The sequence below is a fragment of the Medicago sativa genome, chromosome 7 (genome assembly GCF_051527215.1).
Source record: "Medicago sativa cultivar Bolivia chromosome 7, Bolivia_mono, whole genome shotgun sequence".
Taxonomy (NCBI): domain Eukaryota; kingdom Viridiplantae; phylum Streptophyta; class Magnoliopsida; order Fabales; family Fabaceae; genus Medicago; species Medicago sativa.
In genome coordinates, this window is record NC_140755.1 from 44,939,527 (window position 1) to 44,964,439 (window position 24,913).

Sequence of the window (24,913 nt, forward strand, 5' to 3'; positions counted from 1 at the left end):
GATCTGAGAAAAACATGACTACTCCTCCTCCTGATGGTGATACTAGCTATAAAAATGTCTCACATGATTATAGTGATAGTAAGAAAACCAGTGTTGGAAAAGTTCCAAAGTTCAATGGAGATGCTGAAGAGTTCTCTTGGTGGAAGACCAATTTTTACAGTTACATCATGAGCCTAGATGAAGAATTGTGGGATATTCTGGAAGACGGCGTTGGTGGTTTAGTCCTTGATGAAGAAGGAGCTGCTGTGGATAGAAAGAAACATACTCCAGAACTGAGGAAACTTTACAAGAAGCATCATATTATCAGAGGAGCTCTTGTCACTGCCATACCCAAAGCAGAATACATGAAGATGAGTGACAAATCCACTGCTAAAGCTATGTTTGCTTCTCTCTGTTCAAATTATGAAGGGAGCAAGAAGGTCAAAGAAGCAAAGGCTCTCCTGCTTGTACATCAGTATGAGTTATTCAAAATGAAGGATGATGAAACTATCGAGGAGATGTACTCAAGGTTTCAAACCTTAGTTTCTGGTCTACAGATTCTAAAGAAGAGCTATGTTGCTTCTGATCATGTAAGCAAGATACTCAGAAGCTTACCTGCCAGATGGAGACCAAAAGTGACTGCCATTGAGGAAGCTAAAGATTTAAACACTTTAAGTGTCGAAGATCTTGTTAGTTCTCTCAAAGTTCATGAGTTAAGTCTTAATGAACATGAGTCTACTAAGAAGAGTAAATCAATAGCTCTTCCATCCAAAGGCAAGTCATCAAAAGCTCTCAAAGTGGTTGAATCTGAAGAGGAAGAACAGTCAAGTTCAGATTCTGAACCAGATGCTGCAGAAATGGCCATGCTCTCAAACAGACTTCAATATCTGGCCAAGAAGAACAGAAAGTTTCTCTCCAGAAGGGGTAACTCCAGAAGCTCAAGGAAAGAAGATCAGAAGGGATGCTTCAACTGTAAGAAGCCAGGTCACTTCATTGCTGAATGCCCTGATCTTCAAAGAGAAAAGTCAAAGGACAAGTCAAAGAGGTCTACCTTCAAACCAAGCAAACTCAAGAAGCAGATTAAGCAGAGTTTAATGGCAACCTGGGATGATTTGGGTAGTGAATCTGGATCTGATAAAGAGGAAGCTGATGAAGATGCAAAGGTAGCTGTTGGATTGGTAGCAACAGCAACTTCAGAAGCTGGATCAGATTCAGACTCAGAAGATGAAAATGAGGTATATTCCAAAATTCCCAGAGATGAACTTGTTGAGTCACTTAAAGAACTTCTTACACATTTTGAAGTAAGAACCAATGAGTTGAAGGATTTAAAAGAAAAATATGCTGATTTGGTACAACAGCAAAAATCAACTCTATTGGATCTGAAAGCTTCTGAACAGGGACTTAGGGGCTTTGACTTCATGTGTAAAACATATGAAGATCAGCTCAGGTTCTTATGTCAGAAGCTACAAGAAAAGTGTAATGAAAAACCTTTAAGTAATCATGAAATTGCTCTTGAAGACTTCATTATATCTGGCATTGACAGAAGCAGAGTGGCTTCTATGATTTATAGCATTTACAAGAACAATGGCAGAGGAATTGGCTTTCCAGAAGTGAAACTGGAGAAAACCAATCTAAAGTCTTGTTGTGAATGCATCAAGGAAGGTCTGAAAACATTCTTTGTACCAGAAGGGGCTGAGTTGGAAACTGTTGTTCAATCAGAACCTGAAGCTTCTAGTTCTAAGGCTAAGATTACTTCAAAGCCAAAGAACTCTAAGTCAAAGGCTATGATCAAATCTGATTCCAAAACTTCAAAGGTTAGGATCCTGAAAAGATCAGAACCTATTCCTCAGAGTCTGGTGAAACCAAAATCTGGGGTTCTGAAGTCTAAGTTTCAGAAGAAGACAGTTACTGCTTCTGAAGTACCAAAACCTAAGGTGATGGCTAATCAGAAGCAACCCAACTCACAGCACAAGGTACAAGAAGTGAAGAGTAAAGCCTTAAGTACTAACCTTCCAGGACCCATAGAACAATGGGTACCTAAATCTAAAAATGTCAATAATGCAGGTATGTCTAAGAGCAGTGCCAAAGCAAAGATCATGGTACCTAGACAGCGGTTGCTCAAGACACATGACAGGAGACAAGTCCATGTTCCTCAGCCTAACAATGAAAGAGGGAGGAAATGTGAAATTTGGAGGCAACCAGTCAGGCAGGATCATAGGTACAGGAACTATTGGTAATTCCTCTACCTCAATTAATAATGTATGGTTGGTAGATGGTCTTGAACATAACCTTTTGAGCATAAGTCAATTTTGTGATAATGGTTATGATGTGCTTTTTGAAAAACCCAACTGTACAGTAATCAACAAGAAAGACAAATCCATTGTGTTCAAGGGAAAGAGAGTTGACAATGTCTATAAAATCAATTTTTCTGAACTGGCTGATCAGAAGGTGATCTGCCTACTATCAGTGAATGATAAGAAATGGATGTGGCACAGAAGGTTGGGACATGCTAACTGGAGGTTAATCTCTAAGCTTAGTAAGTTACAACTTGTGAAAGGGCTACCAGACATTGACTATCATTCAGATGCACTTTGTGGTGCATGTCAGAGAGGGAAAATTGTGAAATCATCTTTTAAAACCAAAGACATTGTCTCAACCTCAAGACCTTTAGAATTACTCCATATTGATTTATTTGGACCAGTGAGTACTGCATCCTTATATGGAAGTAGATATGGATTAGTCATTGTTGATGATTACAGCAGATGGACTTGGGTGAAATTCATAAAGAGTAAAGATGTTGCGTGTGATGTATTCAGTAGCTTCTGCACTCAAATTCAATCTGAAAAAGAATCAAAAATTTTGAAAGTCAGAAGTGATCATGGTGGAGAATTTGAAAATGAGCCATTTGAAGCTTTTTGTGAAAAACATGGAATTTTCCATGAATTCTCTTCTCCTAGAACACCACAACAAAATGGAGTTGTAGAGAGAAAGAATAGAACTTTACAAGAAATGGCCAGAACCATGATTCATGAAAACAATTTACCAAAACATTTTTGGGCAGAAGCAGTGAATACAGCATGCTATGTTCAAAACAGGATCTATATTAGACCTATTTTGGAGAAAACAGCATATGAACTCTTTAAAGGAAGAAAACCCAATATCTCTTACTTTCATCAATTTGGATGTACTTGTTACATTCTGAACAACAAGCTCTACCTAAAGAAATTTGATGCCAAGGCCCAAAGAGGAATCTTTTTAGGTTACTCTGAAAGGTCAAAGGCATACAGAGTGTATAATTCAGAAACACTCTGTGTTGAAGAATCTATGCACGTTAAATTTGATGACAAGGAGCTTGAAGATAAAACTTCAAAGCAGGGTGAAAGTTTTGCAGAGATACAGGTTCCTGAAGCTACTCCAGAACCTGATCAGATAGCTGAGTCTGAAGATAGTCCAGAAGCTGAACCCACATCAGAAGCGCAAGATGAAACTGCTTCTGATGAAGCACAAGATGGCTCACATCAAGAAGATCCTCCCAGAAACACATTCAAACACAAGTCTTCACATCCTGAGGAGCTAATCATTGGAAACAAAGATAGTCCAAGAAGAACAAGATCACATTTCAGACAAGAAGAGTCAATGATTGGACTAATCTCAATGATTGAACCTACAACAGTTGATGAAGCACTTTCAGATGATGGATGGATCCTAGCTATGCAAGAAGAGTTGAATCAATTTCAAAGAAATGATGTGTGGGATCTGGTACCCAAACCTCAGCACAAGAACATTATTGGAACAAAATGGGTATTCAGAAACAAGCTGAATGAGCAAGGTGAAGTAACAAGAAACAAAGCCAGACTTGTTGCACAAGGGTATAGTCAACAAGAAGGCATTGATTACACTGAAACGTTTGCTCCAGTTGCAAGATTGGAAGCAATCAGGTTACTTCTTTCCTATGCAGTTAATCATGGCATAATATTATATCAGATGGATGTCAAGAGTGCATTTCTCAATGGTGTCATAGAAGAAGAAGTGTATGTTAAGCAACCTCCTGGATTTGAGGATATTAAATATCCTGACCATGTTTTTAAACTGAAGAAATCACTATATGGCTTGAAACAAGCTCCCAGAGCTTGGTATGATAGACTAAGTAATTTCTTAATCAAAAATGATTTTAAGAGAGGACAGGTTGACACTACACTCTTCAGAAGGACCCTTGGGAAAGATATTCTTGTTGTGCAAATATATGTTGATGATATAATATTTGGTTCTACTAATGCATCTCTTTGCAAGGAATTTTCTGAGTTAATGCAGGATGAATTTGAAATGAGCATGATGGGAGAGCTGAAGTTCTTCCTTGGCATTCAAATCAATCAATGCAAAGATGGAGTCTATGTTCATCAATCAAAGTACACAAAGGAGCTTCTGAAGAAGTTCAAACTTGAAGATTGTAAAGTGATGAACACTCCAATGCATCCTACGTGCAACCTGAGCAAAGAAGATGAAGGAGCTAAAGTAGATCAGAAGCTGTATAGAGGTATGATTGGTTCTTTGTTATACCTCACTGCATCTAGGCCAGATATTTTATTCAGTGTATGCTTGTGTGCAAGATTCCAATCAGATCCTAGAGAATCTCATATGACTGCTGTCAAGAGAATCTTCAGGTATTTGAAGGGAACAACTAATCTTGGACTCCTTTATAGGAAATCCTTAGATTATAAGCTAATTGGATTCTGTGATGCTGATTATGCTGGTGATAGGATTGAAAGAAAATCAACCAGTGGCAATTGTCAATTTCTGGGTGATAATCTTATATCCTGGGCTAGCAAAAGACAAACAACTATTGCTATGTCTACAGCAGAAGCAGAATACATTTCAGCTGCAAGTTGTTGTACACAACTACTTTGGATGAAACATCAGTTGGAAGATTATCAGATAACTGCTAACAGTATTCCCATTTATTGTGATAATACTGCTGCTATTTGTTTGTCTAAAAATCCAATTTTGCATTCAAGAGCTAAGCACATTGAAATCAAACACCATTTTATCAGAGATTATGTTCAAAAAGGAATTTTAGATATACAATTCATTGATACTGAAAATCAATGGGCTGATATATTTACTAAGCCTTTAACTGTTGAAAGATTTGATTTTATAAAGAAAAATTTGAACATGCACTTCGTGTCTGATTAAATGTTTGCTTGCTCCTGAATAGGATTTTAGGTTCTGAAGTTAGTTCAGAAGCAGTAGTCCATCAGAAGCTCTTTATTGAGGTTCTGAGGAAAACTCGCTTCTGATGATGACATCAGCATCTGAAGTCCAGAAGCTGGATTTGTTGCTTCTGAATAGTTGAATAAGTGGAAACGTTGGGAGTTACTTTTTAAAGTAACTTCTGGCCCACTAACCTGGTAGTTACTCTGTGAACTTCTTACGTGGCCTGTATGTGTTGGTGTATAACTAAAAGGGCAATGATGATTTAAAAGCTTTGAAAGTACTTTTCACGCGCCCCCAATTTTGTCATTAATGTTATGTTTGTTTGTCTCTTTTGAATTGCAATCGTTTTACTTTTAACACTTTGTCAATTCACACACTACTCACTCACAACAAACACATTTGCTCTCAAACCGTTTGCGAAGTAAGCGCATTCTCTCAACCTTAGAACCCTAAAATCTTCATCTTCTTCAAATCTTCGTCAATCATCAAATGGCATCATCAAGCTCAAAAGTTTCAGAATCTACTTCAAACAAGCAAAGCGTATCAGAATCTGGGTCCATCTACAAAGAAAAGACTATGGATATTCCATGGGAATCCTTGATAGTCCAAATAGAGTCACCAGTGGATTTTACTTCACTCAAGAAGTACGAAGTAAACATGGAAGGTTTAATAGAAACACAGGAGCTGTCTGAGTATTTCAGAATGCTAAATGGGCCAACATATGTGAATTTGGTCAAGGACTTCTGGTTAAAAGCTGAAGTGTACAATGAAAAGCCTGCAAAAGTTGCAAGCAAACAAGCTGGGTCAAAGAAAGGGAAAATGGTCATGGATATGAATCCTACATCATTTGACAGCTTAGAAATAAGGTCTGAAGTGATGGGCATTCCTATAACCATTACTGAGGAAGTTATAGCTAAAGCTTGTAGAAGGCATGCAGAGGGAAGATTCCAAGAAATAGTCAGGAAGGAAGATGTCCTGCTACAAGGTTACTACAACACTCTTTTGGGTGGGAAGAAGGATGCAAAGCCTTCTGAAATGGAGATTCACAACAGGATGTTGGTGAAGTTCAGTAATGATTGCTTCTTTCAAAGAGCAGGAGGATCTGACCAACCCAACAATCAACAGAAGCTAGCAATTTACTTCATGGCTATTTTGGATAAGATAAACTTCCCAAGATATGTAATGGATCATCTCTGCTGGGCCATAAATGAAAGCACTATCAGAGGAAGAAAACAAGTACCCTATGGAAGATTGCTGTCTGAAATCTTTCATCAAGGAAGGGTGCTGGAGTTCTTAAAAAGGACAAGGAGTGCTTCTGATAAATGTTTCAAAGTCTCTACTGCTGAAAGGACTATCAGTAGCAGGAGCTTACACTCTATGAAGTTCTTCAAAGAAGCTCCTAAAGATGAAAAGTGGTTAGAGATGACAACTGCTGAAACTGAGATAATCAGGGACTTTCCTCCCATCGTTAAGGAAAGTGACTCTGATTTCCTAGTTCAATCAGTAGCTGAGTATGTCCTGGAAGAAGATGCAAGCACTCAGGAGGAAGCTGTTCCTGCTAAAGTAAAGAAGGTAAAGAGTGTCACTGCATCAGAAGCAATTACTGATAAGGGCAAGCAAAAGAAGGATGTCAAAAGAAAGAGGGGGAAAGCTGAAACAGTTTATCACAAGGAAAAACTGGATGAAGCTTTGGATGAAATAGAAAAGGAGGAAGTTGAGCCCAAGCTGAAGAAGAAAAAGGCACCTGTTGATATAAAAAGCTCTATGGTTGAGCTGACTCCTGCCAAGGCCAGAATGGCTAAGGAATTTGCTGCTTTTAAGTTATCAGAGTTACAGGAGAAGAAGAGAATTAGGGCTGCTTCTATTCCCATAAAAAGAAGCAAGGACAGATCAGAGTCAGTCATCACAGAAGAGCATCTGAATAAAGCTCTTGATGGGATAAAGGCAAATGAGCACAAGAAGAAGGCATCTGAACTAACCTTCACTCCAATGGTTGAAGTAACTTCTGATATGGAGAAAGAAGCTGATGGGCAAGCTGTTCAGATGCTAGCTGAATTAAAAAGGAAAGAAGCTCAATACAATTTGGAGAGGGATCAAAGGCTCAAGGCTTCAGGTCTGGAGAATTGTGATGAATTTTTCAAGAAGAAGTCTGAAGAAGTCAAGGAAGTGGCTGTTAAAGCTTCAGAAGCGGTTCTGAAAGCACCTAGTACTATCACTTCTGAAGCTGGCCCTGCAGATCAGGTAATTCAGATTCCAGTCACCTCTATCCCTACTTCACCCTCTTCACCATTAGCACCTAAACCAATAGAAGACACTTCTGTCTTAAACAATCTTGCTCTCCACTACTCAGGTGAGTTACCCATAGACAAAACCTCAGAAAAAGCCTCTGAAGCAACTCCAGAAGCAGCTGCTTCTGAAAACGTTGTTTCAGAAAACCCCCATCAACAAACACCTGAACCACAAAAACCCACAACACCCCCACAATCACCAATAGCCATCATTGACCCCCAACTCAACACTCAAACATCAACTTCACCACAACAACCACCATCTGAAACTGAATTTCAACCTTTACCTGAACACTCTCCTGAACCAACTCCCATGGATGTTGACATCTCTCTAGTCAATGTTCAAGCCTCAACCTCCACCACACACATTGATTCTGACCAGCCCTCATCTTCTAACACACAAACACACCTTACCATTCCAGTTCCTAACCCTATTCAAGACTTAGAAATCAGTGATTCTGATCTTGAAATCCTTGAACATCCACCCACAAACATCCTGGAATCTGGATATATCAATTCTGAGCTTCAGACAATCCTTAGTCAATTGCTTAATCTTGTGGATCAACGAAGGAAAATTGATCTCACAAGTGCATATGAAGACTCCTGGGCATCACTTCAGAACCGGGCAACTGAGCTAATTGAAAGTTTAAGGGCTAAGTGCATCAGAAGCAAGGAAGCTTCTGTCAGGAAATTAATGGAGCATCTGAATCAGAATCTCAGAGTAAGAAGTTCTACACTGCTCCTGGCAAACCAGCCTTTCTTCTTAGAAACGGATTACTTGACCAGAGAAGCAAGGTTGTGTAAGCTTCTGAAGAAACAGATGGCACAGCAGCAGCAAGAAGCTTCCAGAGGCAACAACAGCTTGAAGAACTGTTGCAGAAGAAGATTGAAGAAATGGAGGAGATGAAGAAACAACATCAAACCAACACTTAGTTGCACACCCTTGTGTTTTTCTTTTTGTTTGTTGTTTGTTTTGAATTCCTAGTCCTTGCTTCTGAAACCATTCTGTTTTAATTCTCTTTGCTTCTGAATGCTTACTGATTCTGACTGATTAGCTGCTTCTGACAATTGAATATACATGTTTTTTTTGCTCTGATTTATTTAGTTCATTGCTTAGTATACTCTCTCACGTTTGAGTTTTTCTCATATCTTTTTGTCTTTTGTGCTTAGATTTATTTTATTTTTTTTGATAATGACAAAAGGGGGAGTATATGTGACAAGTATTTAAAGGCTCTGAGCCCCATTAATGGCATTTGAAATTTTTGAAAAACTTCTATCTTTTTACCTTATTGGTATAAGCTATGAATGAACGAAGGAGTATCAAAATTTCAAGTAAAGTTAATTGAACCATTCTTCTTATCTATAAGTAAATTCTTTCAATGATTCAATTTTGCTTTTAAGCTCTGATAATAATTATTGCGCGCAAAATGAATTTAATTAACCTGGATAGAACTTAGGGGGAGCTTACAAACCTCACCTTAAAGACTATCAGACTCAGGGGGAGTTTGAGCTTACAAACCTCAGATTCTGAGCTTACAAACCTCAGAACCCCAAAGTCAACTTGTTAATTAGATTAACAACAATTGATCAATTTTAAATACTTTTGTTTGTCATCATCAAAAAGGGGGAGATTGTTGGAACAAAATGTGTTTAACAATAAACCTTAAAGAGTTTTGATGATAACAAGGTATTAAAAATTGTAAATTGGATTAGCTAATATTTGTTCAAGTGTACAGGACCATAATTATAAAGTTACATCATCATTGGTTCTGAATGAGCAAATAAAGAGCTATGGAAACAACAAAAATTCGAAGCTTGGACGCTCCTGAAGGCAACTTGCTCCTGAAGAAAAAGCGCTCCTGAAGTCAAGCTGCTCCTGAAGAAATAGCGCTCCTGAAGAATAGTGCTCCTGAAGACAAGAGGTCCAGAAGTCACATCATCAGAAGCTGCATCATCAGAAGCCATTTCACCAGAAGCTGAATATCAACTGGATTTGCAAAGAATCAAGAATTGAAGAATCATCAATGCAAAAGCTGTCTATTGGATTCGAAAACACAAACAAAGGATTAGTGGAGCTTGCAACGGTCATTTCAAAGGTGTTTGAAGGTGTGTGTTTGCAATTTGGACGAAAGCGTTGACATTGTACTTTGTACGAATTGTACAACCACGTTCTCCACTACTCTGTTTTGTGTCTGCACTTCAAGACAAGAAAACAGCTCCAGAATACGGTCTCGCCTGCATAGATGTTCCTTTGGATAAGGAATGGATTTCAAATTTGTTCTTCATAGGACAACAACCAAATCAGGCAAAAGATCATTGGTGAAAGATCAAGCTTCAACAACGACTCTTTGGTGTGCTGGCAATTTCACAACGTCTCTTTCACACCTCTATATAAAGGAGTGAAGACCTAGAGAATTGGTAATGCAAGAACGCTGAACGAAAGACTCACAAGATTCTCACAAGTACCAAACCTCTGCTGAAATTGTTCTGCATTCACTTAGAATTTCTGTGTCTCAAAGTCATATCTTAGAAATTCTTAAGTCCATTGAGTCTGTATCTGATTTGTATTGTGAGCACCTCTGATTGTATATCAAGTGTTCAACCTTAAACAATTTTCTGTGTAATTTTGTTTAGTTAGGAAGTCTCTTGCAGTTGTGCTTGAGCAGGAAGTCTCTTGATTGTGTTCTTGAGCAAAGGAAGTCTCTTGCTTGTGTGCTTGAGCATTGGAAGTCTCTTGCTTGTGTGCTTGAGCATTTGTAATCAGATATTACTCATAGTGAAATCTCCTTGGAAGTGCAAGGGGGACTGGACTACTTCCGGATTGTGGAAGGAACCAGTATAATTGCTTTGTGTCGTTCTTCTTCTCTCTCTCTGTTTTATTCCGCTGCATTTAGATTCTGATCATCACTTCAGAAGCTGTCTCACTTAGCTTCTGATCAGTGTATTCAGTTATTTAGAGAAATTGAAGAATTTTTCAAAACACAATTCAACCCCCCTTCTTGTGTTTTTCTCACCTTCAAGTCCCCTACTTATAGAGGTGGAGAGCTGCAGAGCCGTTGAGGAGGCACACCTGGCTCTGGCAGTTATGAAATCGTGGGAAATGTAACCGCCAGAGAGTTTATTGCGGGAACGTGCAGAATGTGCAAGAGAGACGTTGAGGTTCGTTTGAACCAGTCTCGTTTGCTTCGTGCACCCCCCTCGGGGAGGGGGTAAGTTGCGAGCAATAATGCCAAACGTGGAGTTTGGGCTTTGAGTGATATTGGGCCTAAGTTAATGGGCCAAGAGTCCTTTTGGCCGGTCCAGAACAGAAAGTATGGCTCGATCTGACATATTACTAGAACCCAATAAAAATACCCTTTTAAAAGAAATAATTAGTGAGTAAATGGTCACTTTGGTCCCTGACTCAGGATTAAATACAAAGTAATCTCTGACGTTAAAAACTTTTGTTAACTGATGAAGTGGCGTGCATGAGATGTCACAGAGATGAAGTGAAAGTAGAAAATGATCACTTTAGTCTCTGAACCAAAAATCAATATCCCAAAATTGAATCTTAAATCCCTAAATCCCAAACTTAATCCCAAATCCTTAAATCTCATCTAATTTCCCTCTTCGTTCAAAATCAATTTTCTTTTTTTGTTGTTGTTAATCAGTGGAGATTTGTAGTAAGAAAGGAACATAGTAAACTCCAAATCTTTTGTGCTACCAATCAAATAATTTAGTTTATATGGTGTGAACTATTATAATTAATAGTATGTCTCATGCCAAATGCCTCCAAACTTTGACTTAGCTAAACATGGTCGAAAATAGCTTCAACCGTAACTTACTTTCTACTAAAACACATTTATCAAACATGCATATAGAAATATATTAATCAACTTCATTGCACTTACACTATAGAATGAGGGAAATATTATACTTTTTTGAAATTAAGGAGTAAAATGTGATGATTTCTTATAAACATTAAAATTCAGTACAATCTATAGAATTAACAACAACAACAACAAAATTGATTTTCAACAAAAGAGAGAATTAGATGAGATTTAGAAATTTGAGGATTTAATTCGGGATTTAGGGATTTAAGATTCAAATTTGGGGATATTGATTTTTGGTTCAAGGATTAAAGTGACCATTTTCTACTTTTATTTTAATCCATGTGACACCTCATGGACGTCACCCCATCAATTAACTAAAGTTTTGAACGTCATGGATTAAACTGATAACAGAAGTGCATAGTCAGAGATTACTTTGTATTTAATAGTCCGAGACCTTTGTGACTGCGAGGTGCAGAGTCATACATCATACCGACAATTTGTGGATACACTTCATCTAAGACGGAAAAAAAAAAAAACAAATAAAAGAATTTCAAGAGTTAGTTGCGTAAGCATTGCAATCCTTCCTCTACACATAGAAAAGAATAGAATAAAAAGTTCCGGTGTCCCAAACTCAACAAAATCAGTTTTGTGCCGATAGAAACAAAGGTGAAGATAGAAGAAATGGCTTCATGGAATTCAGTTTCATTAGAAGTAACCTACGAAGTTCTTGGTTGGTTCGCTTTTATTGTTTGGTCCATCAGTTTCTACCCTCAAGTCATCTTAAATTTTCGCAGGAAAAGGTTTCTATTCTTTCTTCTTCTATTCTTTTCATTATGTCTAATCCGTTTGTTTAATTTAACCCTCAATTTTTTATTTTGAAATTTTCAGCGTTGTTGGACTCAACTTTGATTTCGTGCTGTTAAATTTAACGAAGCACAGTTCATATCTTATATACAATGCTTCTCTTTACTTTAGCTCTGCTATTCAGAAACAATATTTTCAGAAATATGGTTATGATCAGGTAAGCTTTCTTCTCTTACTAATAGTAACTTTAATCTGTTATTTATATTGTTTATGTTAAATTCTTCTTCATTTCAAGTTATGCCATATGGAACACGGATACGGACATGGACACCAGACACGAACACGCCGACACCGTTAATAATTTGAGAAAATTACATAATTCAGTGTAATTACAAGTGTCGGTGGTGTCCGACACCGGGACACGCCTAACCTGAGGAGTGTGTGTGCTTCATACCATCATGCCAAAAGAGGAAACCCAATATTTTCACCTATTTTGGTTAACACAATGGTACAAATGAAGCCGTGTCCAATACTGACACTTGTGATTAAATCAAATTATGTTATTTTCATAAATTATTATCAGTGTTGACATGTCAGTGTCCAATGCATGTTTGTTCTTCATAGGTATCCGCTGGCTTTGTTGATGACTAATTTCCGCCAAGAGTTTGTTTGAATGAAGTATTTTGGACGGAGTGAATGGTTTATTTTTCTTTTGTAAATTAATAAAGTAATATAATGTTTCTAAAAATGGATTATGTGTGATTCAAATCTTATGATCATCTATTATATTATTCTTTCAATTTTAGAAGAGAGACTGAGACATATGCTATAGGCGTAAAATAGTTTTACATTGACATTCAATGAAAATACACTATTTTAGCCCTTTAAAACAGTCACTTTCGTTTTGTAAGTACAACTAAGATACTAGAAGACGACATTGCGTGTGTTGGGCCGCGGGTTCAAACTCCAATTCTCCACTTGCTTGTTTTGAGTCAAGTAGCCTAGGGGCTAGAATTTCACCCATTGCAATATCCCTACCAATTGAGCTATGCTCATCAGCTCATGGAGACCAACTCCCCACTTCTCTGTACATAGTGTGTGTGAGTTTTTCCGCTAGACTATTTAAAATGAAAGTTTTTAAAAACCTCCATTCAAGCATATCTTAAAGTTTTACAACAAGTCGGTGATAGTGCATCAATGATCAGGGCTACAACGTCCTAATTTTTTAGTGTCTCTACGACTGTTATTAAACTTGCATCAGCCTCATTTGCCTGAGATTCTCTGCAATATAAAGGATCTCAAGATGGCTATTACTGTCTTGTTTTCATCATATTGATTTGTTTCAGATTACGTCTATTTTTCTAAAAGTTAATCGTGATTGTTTGAAAATGTAGGTATTCTTTGCTCTAATGTACTTTATTTTATTTTAAAAAAAATAAAAAAAAAGTAGTCACGATTATGGAACTTGCTGGGACAATAGTGTTGTGGAATCTGATATATTTAGATTAGGACAATTTTTTCTGCACGTTGTGGAAATGATAATGTCTTTTTTTTTTTTTTTTTTTGGTACATAATGATAATGTCTTTTAATGTTTGTGGAAATGATAATGTCTTTTAATGTTCTAGGAGTTAATTAACAATTTTACAGTTATAATTTTAACTATTTCAGATGATACCTGTAGCAAAAAATGATGTTGCTTTCTCAATCCATGCTGTTCTGCTGACAGCCATTGCATTGTTCCAGATTGCAATCTATGAAGTAAAAATGATATTTCTTCTCGTTCTGAATATTGTTCTTTCTTTTTATGGTGTGTTCTATGACTGAATTCTCCATTTTACTGAACTTGGTATAACTATTTCATTGTAGCGTGGAAGTCAGAAACTGTCCAAAATTTGTATTGGAATTGTCTCCATTGTTTGGCTTACTGCTGCAGTTTGTTTCTTTGTTGCTTTGTCTAATCATTCATGGCTTTGGCTTCTCAACATCTTCAAGTATGTTGTTTCTTCTCGAGTGGTCAATAACATCAGTTTTATGCTTTCGGACGTTCAACTTGTCTCTTGTGAATAGTTCGTTGCATGTACTTTTAGTCTGTAAACTATTAGTCAACTGGAGACATGAAAAGTGTTTAATCTTTCCCAGTTTGTTTCTGGCATGGTGTTTGTGAAATAGATTACAAAAATATTTATGGTAATTTTGTGAATGCTTTATAGTGACCATCCTAATTCATCTCAGACTGGCATGATTTTTGTGAAACAAAAAGAAGTTATTTCTCATTTTTCACTAATTTTGGAGATGATGTGTGCCACAGAAAATTATTTCTGTGATTTGCATATAGGTAGTAGTCAGCACATAGTTATAAGGTACAAGAAATTGATGCCGTGTCTTAAAATCTTGTTGATCAATTGCCACCAAGAGATATGCTTCCTGACATCTAAGAACATTTAATTTATTTACACTTTTTTGACATGTAAGGTGGACAATTTCATTTGTTTTTTTATTTATCGTCTCATTGTAATGCAAAGCTTGCAATCTTATGTATTCGAACCGTTTCAGAGGCTCAGACCTGCCTTTGTTATAGTGCTACAGTGTATTCTAGACGATAAAAAAAAATATCTAATTGCCTTAACCTGTGAATATGATTTACTATTGTTCTAACTTGTTATTTAAACTGATCATGTTGCAGCTCAATTCAAGTGCTTATGACTACTATAAAGTACATTCCCCAGGTTAGGATTTTATTTTTTCTTTTTCTATGCAGATGATTGTCAAGTAGCCTTTTTTTAAACAAAAATAAATTCCTTACAGAACCTAATTTATTGGTTATGCTTCTAAATGCATATGAAACTATTTTCATTTTCTTCTCAAAAGTACTTGTTGTCAACTTAAGCTCAGACTCAGTACCTTTCTTTTTCTTAGAGAAAAATAAATTGTTAAGTATGGAAATTTAAATTGAATGGAATGAGTAAAGGTGTAATCATATTCTTTGATTCTTTCTCTCTAGTAATGACATCCTCTAAAAGTTTGAACCCTTCCTATTTATAGATGTATTTGTTGAAGCTCCATTTTTCTATGATTGACATTTTGTTAGTGTCATGAAATTTCTGAAACATAAACTTCGTCTCCCGTAAGAAACTGTTTCTCGAAATCGAACCATACCACTAGTATAGTTCTCCACTCTTCTGTTGATAACTGATGTAGTACGGAACCTGTGATAATACACTTCATAAACTTAAGTAGATTGTTTTTAAATATTCTATTCTTAATGTCCACTTGGTGAAGTAACCTGTAATATTTAATTAAAGAGATTTCTACATCATTATCTCTAAATCCTTTTAATTAAAGAGAACTCATACCTGTAATAATAATCTTCTGTTGATGACTGATGTAGTACTTAACAGGTTTATTTTTCTCCTTGTATCTGTCAATTTAACAACTTGTGTTATGAATATAGGTAAGCATGAACTTCCTGAGGAAAAGTACTGATGGATGGAGCATTGGGAACATTCTACTAGACTTTTCTGGAGGAATAGCAAACTATGGACAGATGGTTGTGCAATCAGTAGACCAAGGTTTGTTTGTCACGGACTCATCTCTGCGATTGATAGGTCTTGCCATTTGATTCTATATTTTAACTGACATATTTTAAATCCCATCTTTCCAGATTCATGGGTCAACTTCTATGGGAATATAGGAAAAGTGTTGCTCTCTCTGGTATAGAAAACTCTCCTTAAACAAAATTTTGCTTCATTCTTAAATTACAGTTCTTTCTTCCTTTTCCGTTCCATTTATTTTACATAATGTTATGGTTCCTTAAATAGAAAATGAAAATAGAGAAAGTAAACAATAACCAAACAGGTCATAAGTTTTACTTAAATGAAAACAGTAGGTGTGAGTGCGTTTATTCTGAATCAAACTTTGCATCGATGTAGGATAGTTCATGTGCTTATCAGGTAATGAAGCCTCGGCTGCTTGAGGCTTTTGTGATACTTCTTTTAACTATATACATAATTGCAGGTATCTGTATTCTTTGACATAATTTTCATTATTCAACATTATGTCCTGTATCCTGATAAAAAATCCTCCAAATTGGTGGCCACCACCGAGGATGAAGATCAAATCAGAGAGCACCTCAACAGGCCTTCTCATGAATCTCCATCAGAGAATGTGTGACATGTTTTGGTTCAGAATGCATATTCAACCGATCATGAAGATTAAATCAAAGAGCACCTTACCAGGCCTTCTGATCGAACACCCCCACAGAATGTGTAAGATATATTATAGTTTGTCATGTATATCAAACTTCCCATCATTGATATCAATATGAAAGAAAAACTAGGATTATTTTTATCCTTATACCACAATTCACCAAACTTTGTTGTAAGATATAGATTTATAGCATCGATCTTTATGCCAATTTATATCATAGTAAACATCGATCTTTATGCCAATTTATATCATAGTAAATTTTTAATTACGGACTAGCTTTCTATTGACAAGCTACTGATCCCCACTCAGGCCTAGGACCTAGGTACAAGTTGTAATCAACATAAATATGCACCTAATCAAGCTATAAGAAATGCTGTTTGAAAATTTCACACAATAGTCCTCTCAAGGTTGTTAAAATCAAGTTTTAACCGATCATTAAGATCGTTCAAAGACCGCTTTGTCAGGCCTTCTAATCAATCACGACCACAGAATCAAACTTTCCATTGATTGATATCAATATCAAAGCAAACCTAGGATTATTTTCATCCCATATACGATGATCACTATTTGGCCTGGAGCTTCAGCAAACTTCGTTGGAAGTTATAGAATTAAAGCATTGATCTTTATGTCAATTTATGTCATAGTAAATTTCTTATTACTGATTAGCTATCCATTGAAAAGCCACTGATCCCTACTTTTTAAGATCGGTCCAATCATTTTTTAAGCCTGTTCAACGGATTTTAAAAGTGCCAGCGTGAGTTAACTTCCGCTAAAAAATGCCGAACTGGAGTTACCTCCCGCTGAGTTAAGGGAATGAGCAATTTTGAAAGGAAGAAAAGCAATTTTCATTTACGTATTATCTCATCCAATTCTTGTTGGGTCTTGTCTGTGAAATTTGACCCCTCTATAGCCATAAATAACTTCTGTGATGCCATTTCTTTGTTGTTCATTCAAATCGACAACTTTGCCTTATGCATTAACAACCTTGTCACACATTTTAACCACTATTTCTGATGCTCCTTTACAAAATACTCTAACCTTGTTGGTGCTACTGCTATGGGAAGAGAGACAAGAACTGGCACAAGAACTGACATTTTTTTTTCCGGGTTGAATTGAAAATCATAGTATAACTTAGAACCACCTCCGAATATCAAACCAAATCCATTCAACGATGATTCTGTTGTAGAAGCCATCACCTTGTTCTTGGGTTATATTTTCTAGGAAATCTGGTGAAAAAGAAGCTGGTATGAAAAGGACTTCTAAAGATGTAATGAAGATGCAGGATTGTTTGCTCCTCTTCTTGGAATCATTGTCCTCACTTAATAATCAAGTCTTAAATGTAGTTTCTCTCCACAACTTTTTCCACTCTGTTAAGACTTAAGACCTACAAAATTGCATAAGAACAAAATGAATTATCGAGAGTTAAAAGAGAGACCTGTTGTTCGAGGAATAAAGTGTTCGATAATTAGTTTATTTTAAATAATATTTACCTTATGTTATTTTACTCTTTTAGCCTTGAGGATTGTATTTAAACTTGGCTTGTGCCTCATTTGCAATCAATCAAACATTTCAACAATTATCTTCTTCTCTCTAAAACCTTAAAACTCTCATTCAACACTATTCTCACATGATTTCTCATTTGTACCGAATTTTATTCTAAATCATTAGAATTCATACTTGGATTTTATTGGTTTGTCCCTAGAAACATTTTTACCATCTCACATGTATATTAGTAGTTGCCGCAAAATGCACAGGCATAAATATACAAACCAGCTTATGGAATGCTTCACCAAGCCATTGATTTATTATCCATGGATCATATTTCTTGTTTTTCGTTTGAATGTTGTGTAATCAATGGCATGATCTTGTCTCGCTAATGGTTGACGTTGAATTGAGTTGATGGAGGGTGCATGTTGACGTGTGGAAAATGCTTACGTGGTGATGACGTGTATCAAAACCAAAATAAAAAAAAATAATAATTAATTAATCGAATGTTTCAGGTCATTGAAATATATATAGTATAATACACCACACAGCAAAAGCCCAGCCGAAGTTGCACGCGATGTGGTCAAATTGAGTGTGTCATCACCGGTTTACAAAATTGGTTATCCCCAAAGGCTGAAGTTGCACGCCAGGTGGTCAAATTGAATGTGTCATCACCCATTTACAAAATTGGTTATCTCCAAGGGCACACCCTTAGAGTCGTAGGTCCCCTGTAAAAACATTAGTATTGTGTATAAACTAATCAATGTGAGACTTCTAAGATTTTTTCAATTTACACACAAACACCGTAGTGTTCCAACAATTATGTAAGCCTTTGTATGAATTAAACTAAAAGGGAGGAGAGGTGCAGATGGAGAGAAATGAAGAGATTGTCGGATAGGGTTAAAAACCCACACATTCATGTTAGTAATTTAAATTCAAACTACAAACTCAAAATGTGAACCGTTTGATCTTAATCCAACAGTTTCGATATGTTGACCAATAAAATGTAGGAATTGAGTGATCGGAGTGAATTCAGATTCCTTAGAAGTTAGAACTATATTTGAGAATTGAGGGTCGAAGCATCTTGAAACATTCTTTATAACATTATATAAAAAGGATAAACTACAAATGGTGCGTTCATTCCGACATATATTAATACAGAACAAGTTTACATCTTTTAGACATTCTCAGCCAATGTCTGAGCAGAAGACTTGGCATTATCAAAGTCAGGAGATGTCTCTAATTTGCGTTTTCTTTCAGGATATAACACATAATGTTGGATGATGAAGAGGATGTCAAAGAATATAGACACCTGCAATGTTAAAAGAATGTGATGATTGATTTAATCAGTGAAATCATTGTAAGAGAACAATAATATTTCATACAGTAAAAAAAAAATCATAAATGTCAAATAATGATACACTGTTACATACCAAGGATAGCAATAGTTTTCCTATATTTCCATAAAAGTTCACCCAAGAACCTGAAAAACAAAGATGGAATTTTAAAATCACGTTTCTTCAAGGTATAAATTTAAAGAAGATAGATTATAGTTATAGATGATATTAGTGACCTTGATCAATGGATTGCATAGCCATTTGTGCATAGTTTGCTACCCCTCCAGAAAAGTCCAGTAGAATGTTCCAAATGCTCCATCCATCAGTACTTTTTCTCATGAAGTTCATCACCGCCTATTTTCACAACATAATTGGTTAAGATGGATGGCTAACTTCAGAACAAAAAATGGAACAATAAAATTCTTAAACTTTGTATGTTTTAATCAATAATGAGTTCGACAAAATCATGGTGGTTCATCTGATTTTGTGAAGCTTCAAAGTGTAGTATTTGCAAAATTTACATGTTCACCGTAATTCTGCAAAACTCAATGTCAATCTGAACATGCGTTGCGTTCTAATACATGATTCATTGATGATAAGCTATGAAATACGGACGCAAACACAATATTGACACTAACGCTGACATATAATAACTGATGATAATTCAAAAAAAATAAGAAAATGCAACTACATGTATCGATCTTGCATGTCTCAAATCCAACAATGATACATGTCAGGCATCATTTCAACAAGCATTTGTATGAAATATGAACATACGTGCATAGAAATTAAAATGAAATTACACAAATTAAAATCGATACTAACCTGAGGAATATATTTTACGACCGTCATAGAAACTTGAATGATACTGCAAGTTGATCAATTTCAACAAAAGTCAGAAAATTCCAAAACAAAGCTTCCATAAACCATAATGCATCAAAATTCAAAAGTAGTAACAAATGAAAGCAGATAACATACGTGAAGATTGAGAGAAGCCAGAGCCAATGATGATTGTGCAATGCAATAAAGAAACACACAAGTGCTGTTGTCCATGCAACAGTGACTATTCCACAAGCAATTTTAGATACTTTCTGGTTTCCACGCTGCATAAAAATAATCGAAAAATATTGTTACATTAAGAATAATCTTAAATTCATAACAAGAATAAAAATTAAGCTAAATGGTAAAGGAAAATTGTACTAACATCATAGATTGCAATTTGGAACAAAGAAACTGCTGTTAGTAGTACTGCATGGACTGAGAATGCAACATCATTTGCTGCCACTGGTATCATCTGCAAAAAACAAAAAAAAAAAATCAATATTTATTATTTTTTTAAACATGACCAAGAACAGTGGGAGAATAGCTAGTTAACTCAGTCCCTTAGATGTTCAAAAAAAATCAAAATTAAGAACAAAAATAAGGGGTCAATTTCTGAAATGCACGATGGACCATAGCTAATGACATGTTTAACATATATTGTAATCATTCACCTATTCAACAAATCTTACATCTAAACACAGGGAGGAAAATTAGAAAGACTTCTGCAACATCTAGCCTTCTAGTTTATTTGTAGTCACATGTATACAATGTTACCGATTATAAATATTAGCATATAAGTATATCAATCATAATATTGTATCATAAATTGAGCTATACGTTATTTACATAAAAGTCTGATGCACCTAAAAAATCCCACATTGTTTGAGAATTGAGATTAAAAGTAGTTTATAAACAAAACACTTGCACTTTCTCGACCTATTGGGACACTTTAAAAAAAAAAAAACATAAAAAAGAGGTCTTTTAATATGACTTGAGGTCTAAAAATTGGTGTTGAAAGTGATTGTCCAAGCCACACACAAGTTCCTTTAGCCCTTTAGGCTTTAACATGAACTTAAGTGTCTTTTTATAAAATTAATATCAAATTAACGATGTGTATTTTTGCACATTTTCTTCCTATTATACCCTCATTTTAATCCACCAATAAATTCATATTTTGTTGCACACATGTTATCTTTCCATAAATTTAATGTTATTTTTTTCTCTCAGTAACAAACAATTGTCAGTTATTATCTTTTTTCTCCAACAAATTCATATTTTTTTTTCACGCTCTCTCATAACAAACAATTTTATTTTATTTTTTGAACATTCACGAGTCTTTTATTTTTCTTCTCTCAAATCTGTTCTTTTACTTTGCACTTGTATACTAAAATACAGAAAAGAAAGTAAAATAGGAACAAAAAATTCCCCTAAAAAAGACATTTAAAAATGAAAAACACATCCTCACACTATTAAATTTACGCTAATCATGTCAATACCTTTTTAAAATATTAATTCCTTCTTTTTCTTTTTGACTTTTAATTTTAAAATATTAATTTCATTTGTAAATTTAAAATAAATTATACTTCCTCCGTTCTTCCTCCGTTCCTTTTTAAGTGTCTTTTTAGGGTGAATTTTTCGTTCCTATTTAACCGTCGTTTTGGTATTTTAAGAGTATGATTTGTCAATTATACCATTTGTCAATTATTAAACTAATACATGCTATATATTTGGAAAACTAAAGTTTGTTTTTTTAAACAAAGTTTGTTTGTTTTGTTTTAGAACAAATTATCTTCAAATTTAAATAAGAGATATGCACAATATTTAAAAAATTGAAAATTGTTTGTTATGAGAGAAGGATAAAGCGCGCAAAAAAAAACAGGAATTTGTTGGAAAAAGAGTAGTAACTAACAATTGTTTTGTTACATATTAAATTTATTGGAAAGATAGAGTGTGTGCAAAAAAGGAACGAAGGGAGTAATTACTAAGGTGTTTCACAAATAAACTCTCCAGTTTTATTTCCATGACTTTTTAGATACATTGAATAATTTATGTATCTGGTTTAAATTCTTAACTAGATACATGAGTTATTCAATGTATCTAAAAAGTCAACTTATTCATTCACTTCTTTTAATTAAGAGTAATGGATATTTTGACAACTATTTGATGACAACTTTGTGACAACCTTACTTTCCTTTCTTCTTATTGGTCAAAAAGAATATAGAGAGAAAAAGGAAGAGAGAGAATAAGTATATCATGTGAGTATGAGAGAAAGTTGTACAAAAGTTATCATAAAATGGTTGTTCAAATATCATTTCTCTTGAATTAATCTCATTCAAAGCCTATTTATTATGCTTCCTTCCTAACCGTAACACGTCATTTTCTTATTCTTTCTTTTCTCGTTGACTTTTGTGAAAGTGTAAATAGCCATACGATAGTTTAATGTCTTTACACTTTCTCTTTCTCTTTCTCTTTCTCTTTCTATCCGCACATCTTTTCGATAAGCACGAACCATATCCGAGTTCATATAATATAACAGTGCTATGTGAAGCACATGTACGGATACGGATACCGGACACAATACGATAGATAATTTGAACAAATTATATAATTCTGTGTAATTACAAGTGCCCGACATCGGGACACGCCTAATTTAACAAGTGTTTGTGCTTCATAGACAATGCCAAATTGCGAGTGTATACAAAAACTAGTCACTTTTCACAAGATAATAAAAACTACTACCTCAGTTCCTTTTTAATTGTCACATTTTGACATTTTACACAAATCAAAACAATCAATAATTGTTGCTACTTTTGATACAATAATTTCTATTTTTAGTATAATAACCTTATTTATTTAATATCTCATTACATATATTTCTCTCTCCACAATAATAAATAAGGGTAATATTAGTAAAATAACATTTAATGTTGCATTGAACTATGTAAAGTGACACTTAAATAGAAAAAAAAAATTCTCTAAAAGTGACACTTAAAAAGGAACTGAGGGAGTAAATTATTAATTTAACATCAATAATAAAGGACAATAAATATATTGAATTGAATGGTAATTGAAAAATTCACAAACCTCTTTCTGGCCGTATTTATCTCTATATTGTTGTTGAATTGTAGAGCTAAAGAACAAAGATGCATTGTATATAAGATATGATGTATGCTTTGTCAAATTCAGCAACACGAAATCAAAGTTCAAGCCAACCACACTAATCAAACACAAAAACAAAATTGATCAAAATATTATTGATAAAATAATAATATCATAAAAACAATGGTAAGGTATTGTTTTCTGGATTATTTATTACCTTTTCCTGCGAAAGTTTAAGATCACTTGAGGCCAAAAACTAATTGACCAACAAACAAAAGCAAACCACCCTAAAGCTTCATAAGAGACATGAAGTGGAACTGAATTCCAAGAAGACATGATCGATTTCTATGTTCAACTTTTTTTCTCCCAAATAATGAACTTTTTTGGTATACTTTGCGTTTATGTTGCCAATATATGTTGCCAATATATATACTTTTTTGGTATACTTTGTTTCTTTTTCCACCTATGGCCTTCTCCCGCGTCCTGTAAAATTTTCAAAAATGCCCTTGCGCATCCCGTATTTTAAAATCCGGATTCATGATTACTATTTCGGATTTTATAATCCGGACAATTCTTATGTATAATCAGCTATCACACACTCTTACATTTCAGCAGTTTTGAGTTTTGCTTTTAAAAACAATAAAAAAAAACTAAGTAAAAAATGCAAAAAAACCTCTCAAATAAAATCATAAAAATCGCACAAAAAAATTCTAAAAATCAAATAAAACTAATGCAAATTTTTTCGGATTTTTCTGAGAATATGAAAAATAAAAAAAATGAAAAATGGGTCTAAACGATGGAATTTTGGATTTTGAGTGGCGGACTTCCGTAAAAAGTCCCTTCTACAGGAGTCATGGTCCTTGAATTTTTTCTGATTTTCTGGGGAAGTTTCGTAGCAATCTGATCAAGTAGCCCGAAAACCCGATTTTTGACTAAGAACAGGTAACAATGACCCAAAAACAGAAGGATGAGACTTAGGAAGATTAATATTGACCCTAAAATGAATATCCATGTTACAAACATATTTAGAATTTATGCTGATACAGTTCGGATTATATAATCCGAACTGTTTTACCTTGAAAAATGGTGTCTAGGGGGTTTCCGGATTAGGTAATCCAGAAAAATCATGTAACGCGCCCTATTTTTTGAATTTTCCGGATTACAAAATTCGAAAAAATCCGTACTCAATTTTTCATCCATTAATAAAAGAAAACACCATTCCGGATTATAAAATCCGAAAACTTAATGGCATTTTTGGAAAAAAAATAGGGCGTGAGAGGAAACCCACATGGTGGGAAAAGTAAATGCCTTTTTCCGGGGGGGGAGTTGCGGATGAGGAATTGTATGTGAACCGGATTTGTGAGAAAAGGAGTAAAATTTTATTTTATACACATTCATCTTTACTATAATTGTAGTTATGATATAATCAGGCGTCACTCATTAATATGGAGATTGGAATTGCACAAAATCTTTACTTTTTTCAAGGTCAAAGATTGATTAAATAAAAATACTTTTTCAAGCATAGTTTTAAAAACCGGACCGGACCGGCCGATTGGACCGGTCCGACCGTGAACCGGAAGGGTAACCGGTTCATTTAACTAGATGGATCGGCCATGCTATTGATATTGAACAGGTGAGAACCGGCGGGAATCGGTAAAATCGGTTTAAAACCGGTGAGTTCCTGAGCAGACCGGGTCAAAGCATTTATTTGAATGAACAACTATTTATTTATATTTTTAAAAAATTTATTTATATTTTTAAAAAATAGGAAACGGCCCTGCCATGGATCGAGCAGGAAAAAATTTATTTATATTTTTAAAAAATAGGAAACGGCCCTGCCATGGATCGAGCAGGAGAGTGGAGACATGC

General features: G+C 35.0%; 2 protein-coding genes across 2 annotated transcripts; one reads left to right on the forward strand and one right to left on the reverse strand.

Annotated features, from left to right (window-relative positions):
• Positions 1-11,861: 11,861 nt before the first annotated feature.
• LOC146906131 (cystinosin homolog) lies at positions 11,862-16,525 on the forward strand. The gene is made up of 8 exons (XM_085722615.1): positions 11,862-12,090; positions 12,179-12,311; positions 13,764-13,853; positions 13,962-14,086; positions 14,779-14,821; positions 15,547-15,664; positions 15,757-15,806; positions 16,110-16,525. The coding sequence occupies exons 1-8, from the start codon at positions 11,972-11,974 to the stop codon at positions 16,263-16,265; spliced, it is 834 nt and encodes a 277-aa protein (XP_085578741.1). The 5' UTR covers positions 11,862-11,971; the 3' UTR covers positions 16,266-16,525.
• Positions 16,526-18,868: 2,343 nt separating this feature from the next.
• LOC146906132 (cystinosin homolog) lies at positions 18,869-23,444 on the reverse strand. The gene is made up of 8 exons (XM_085722616.1): positions 23,262-23,444; positions 23,030-23,162; positions 20,328-20,417; positions 20,102-20,226; positions 19,949-19,991; positions 19,360-19,477; positions 19,220-19,269; positions 18,869-19,098 (listed from the first exon to the last, which is right to left on the reverse strand). Exons 1-8 carry the CDS (start codon positions 23,378-23,380, stop codon positions 18,964-18,966), a joined length of 813 nt encoding a protein of 270 aa, XP_085578742.1. The 5' UTR covers positions 23,381-23,444; the 3' UTR covers positions 18,869-18,963.
• Between the last annotated feature and the right edge of the window lie 1,469 nt (positions 23,445-24,913).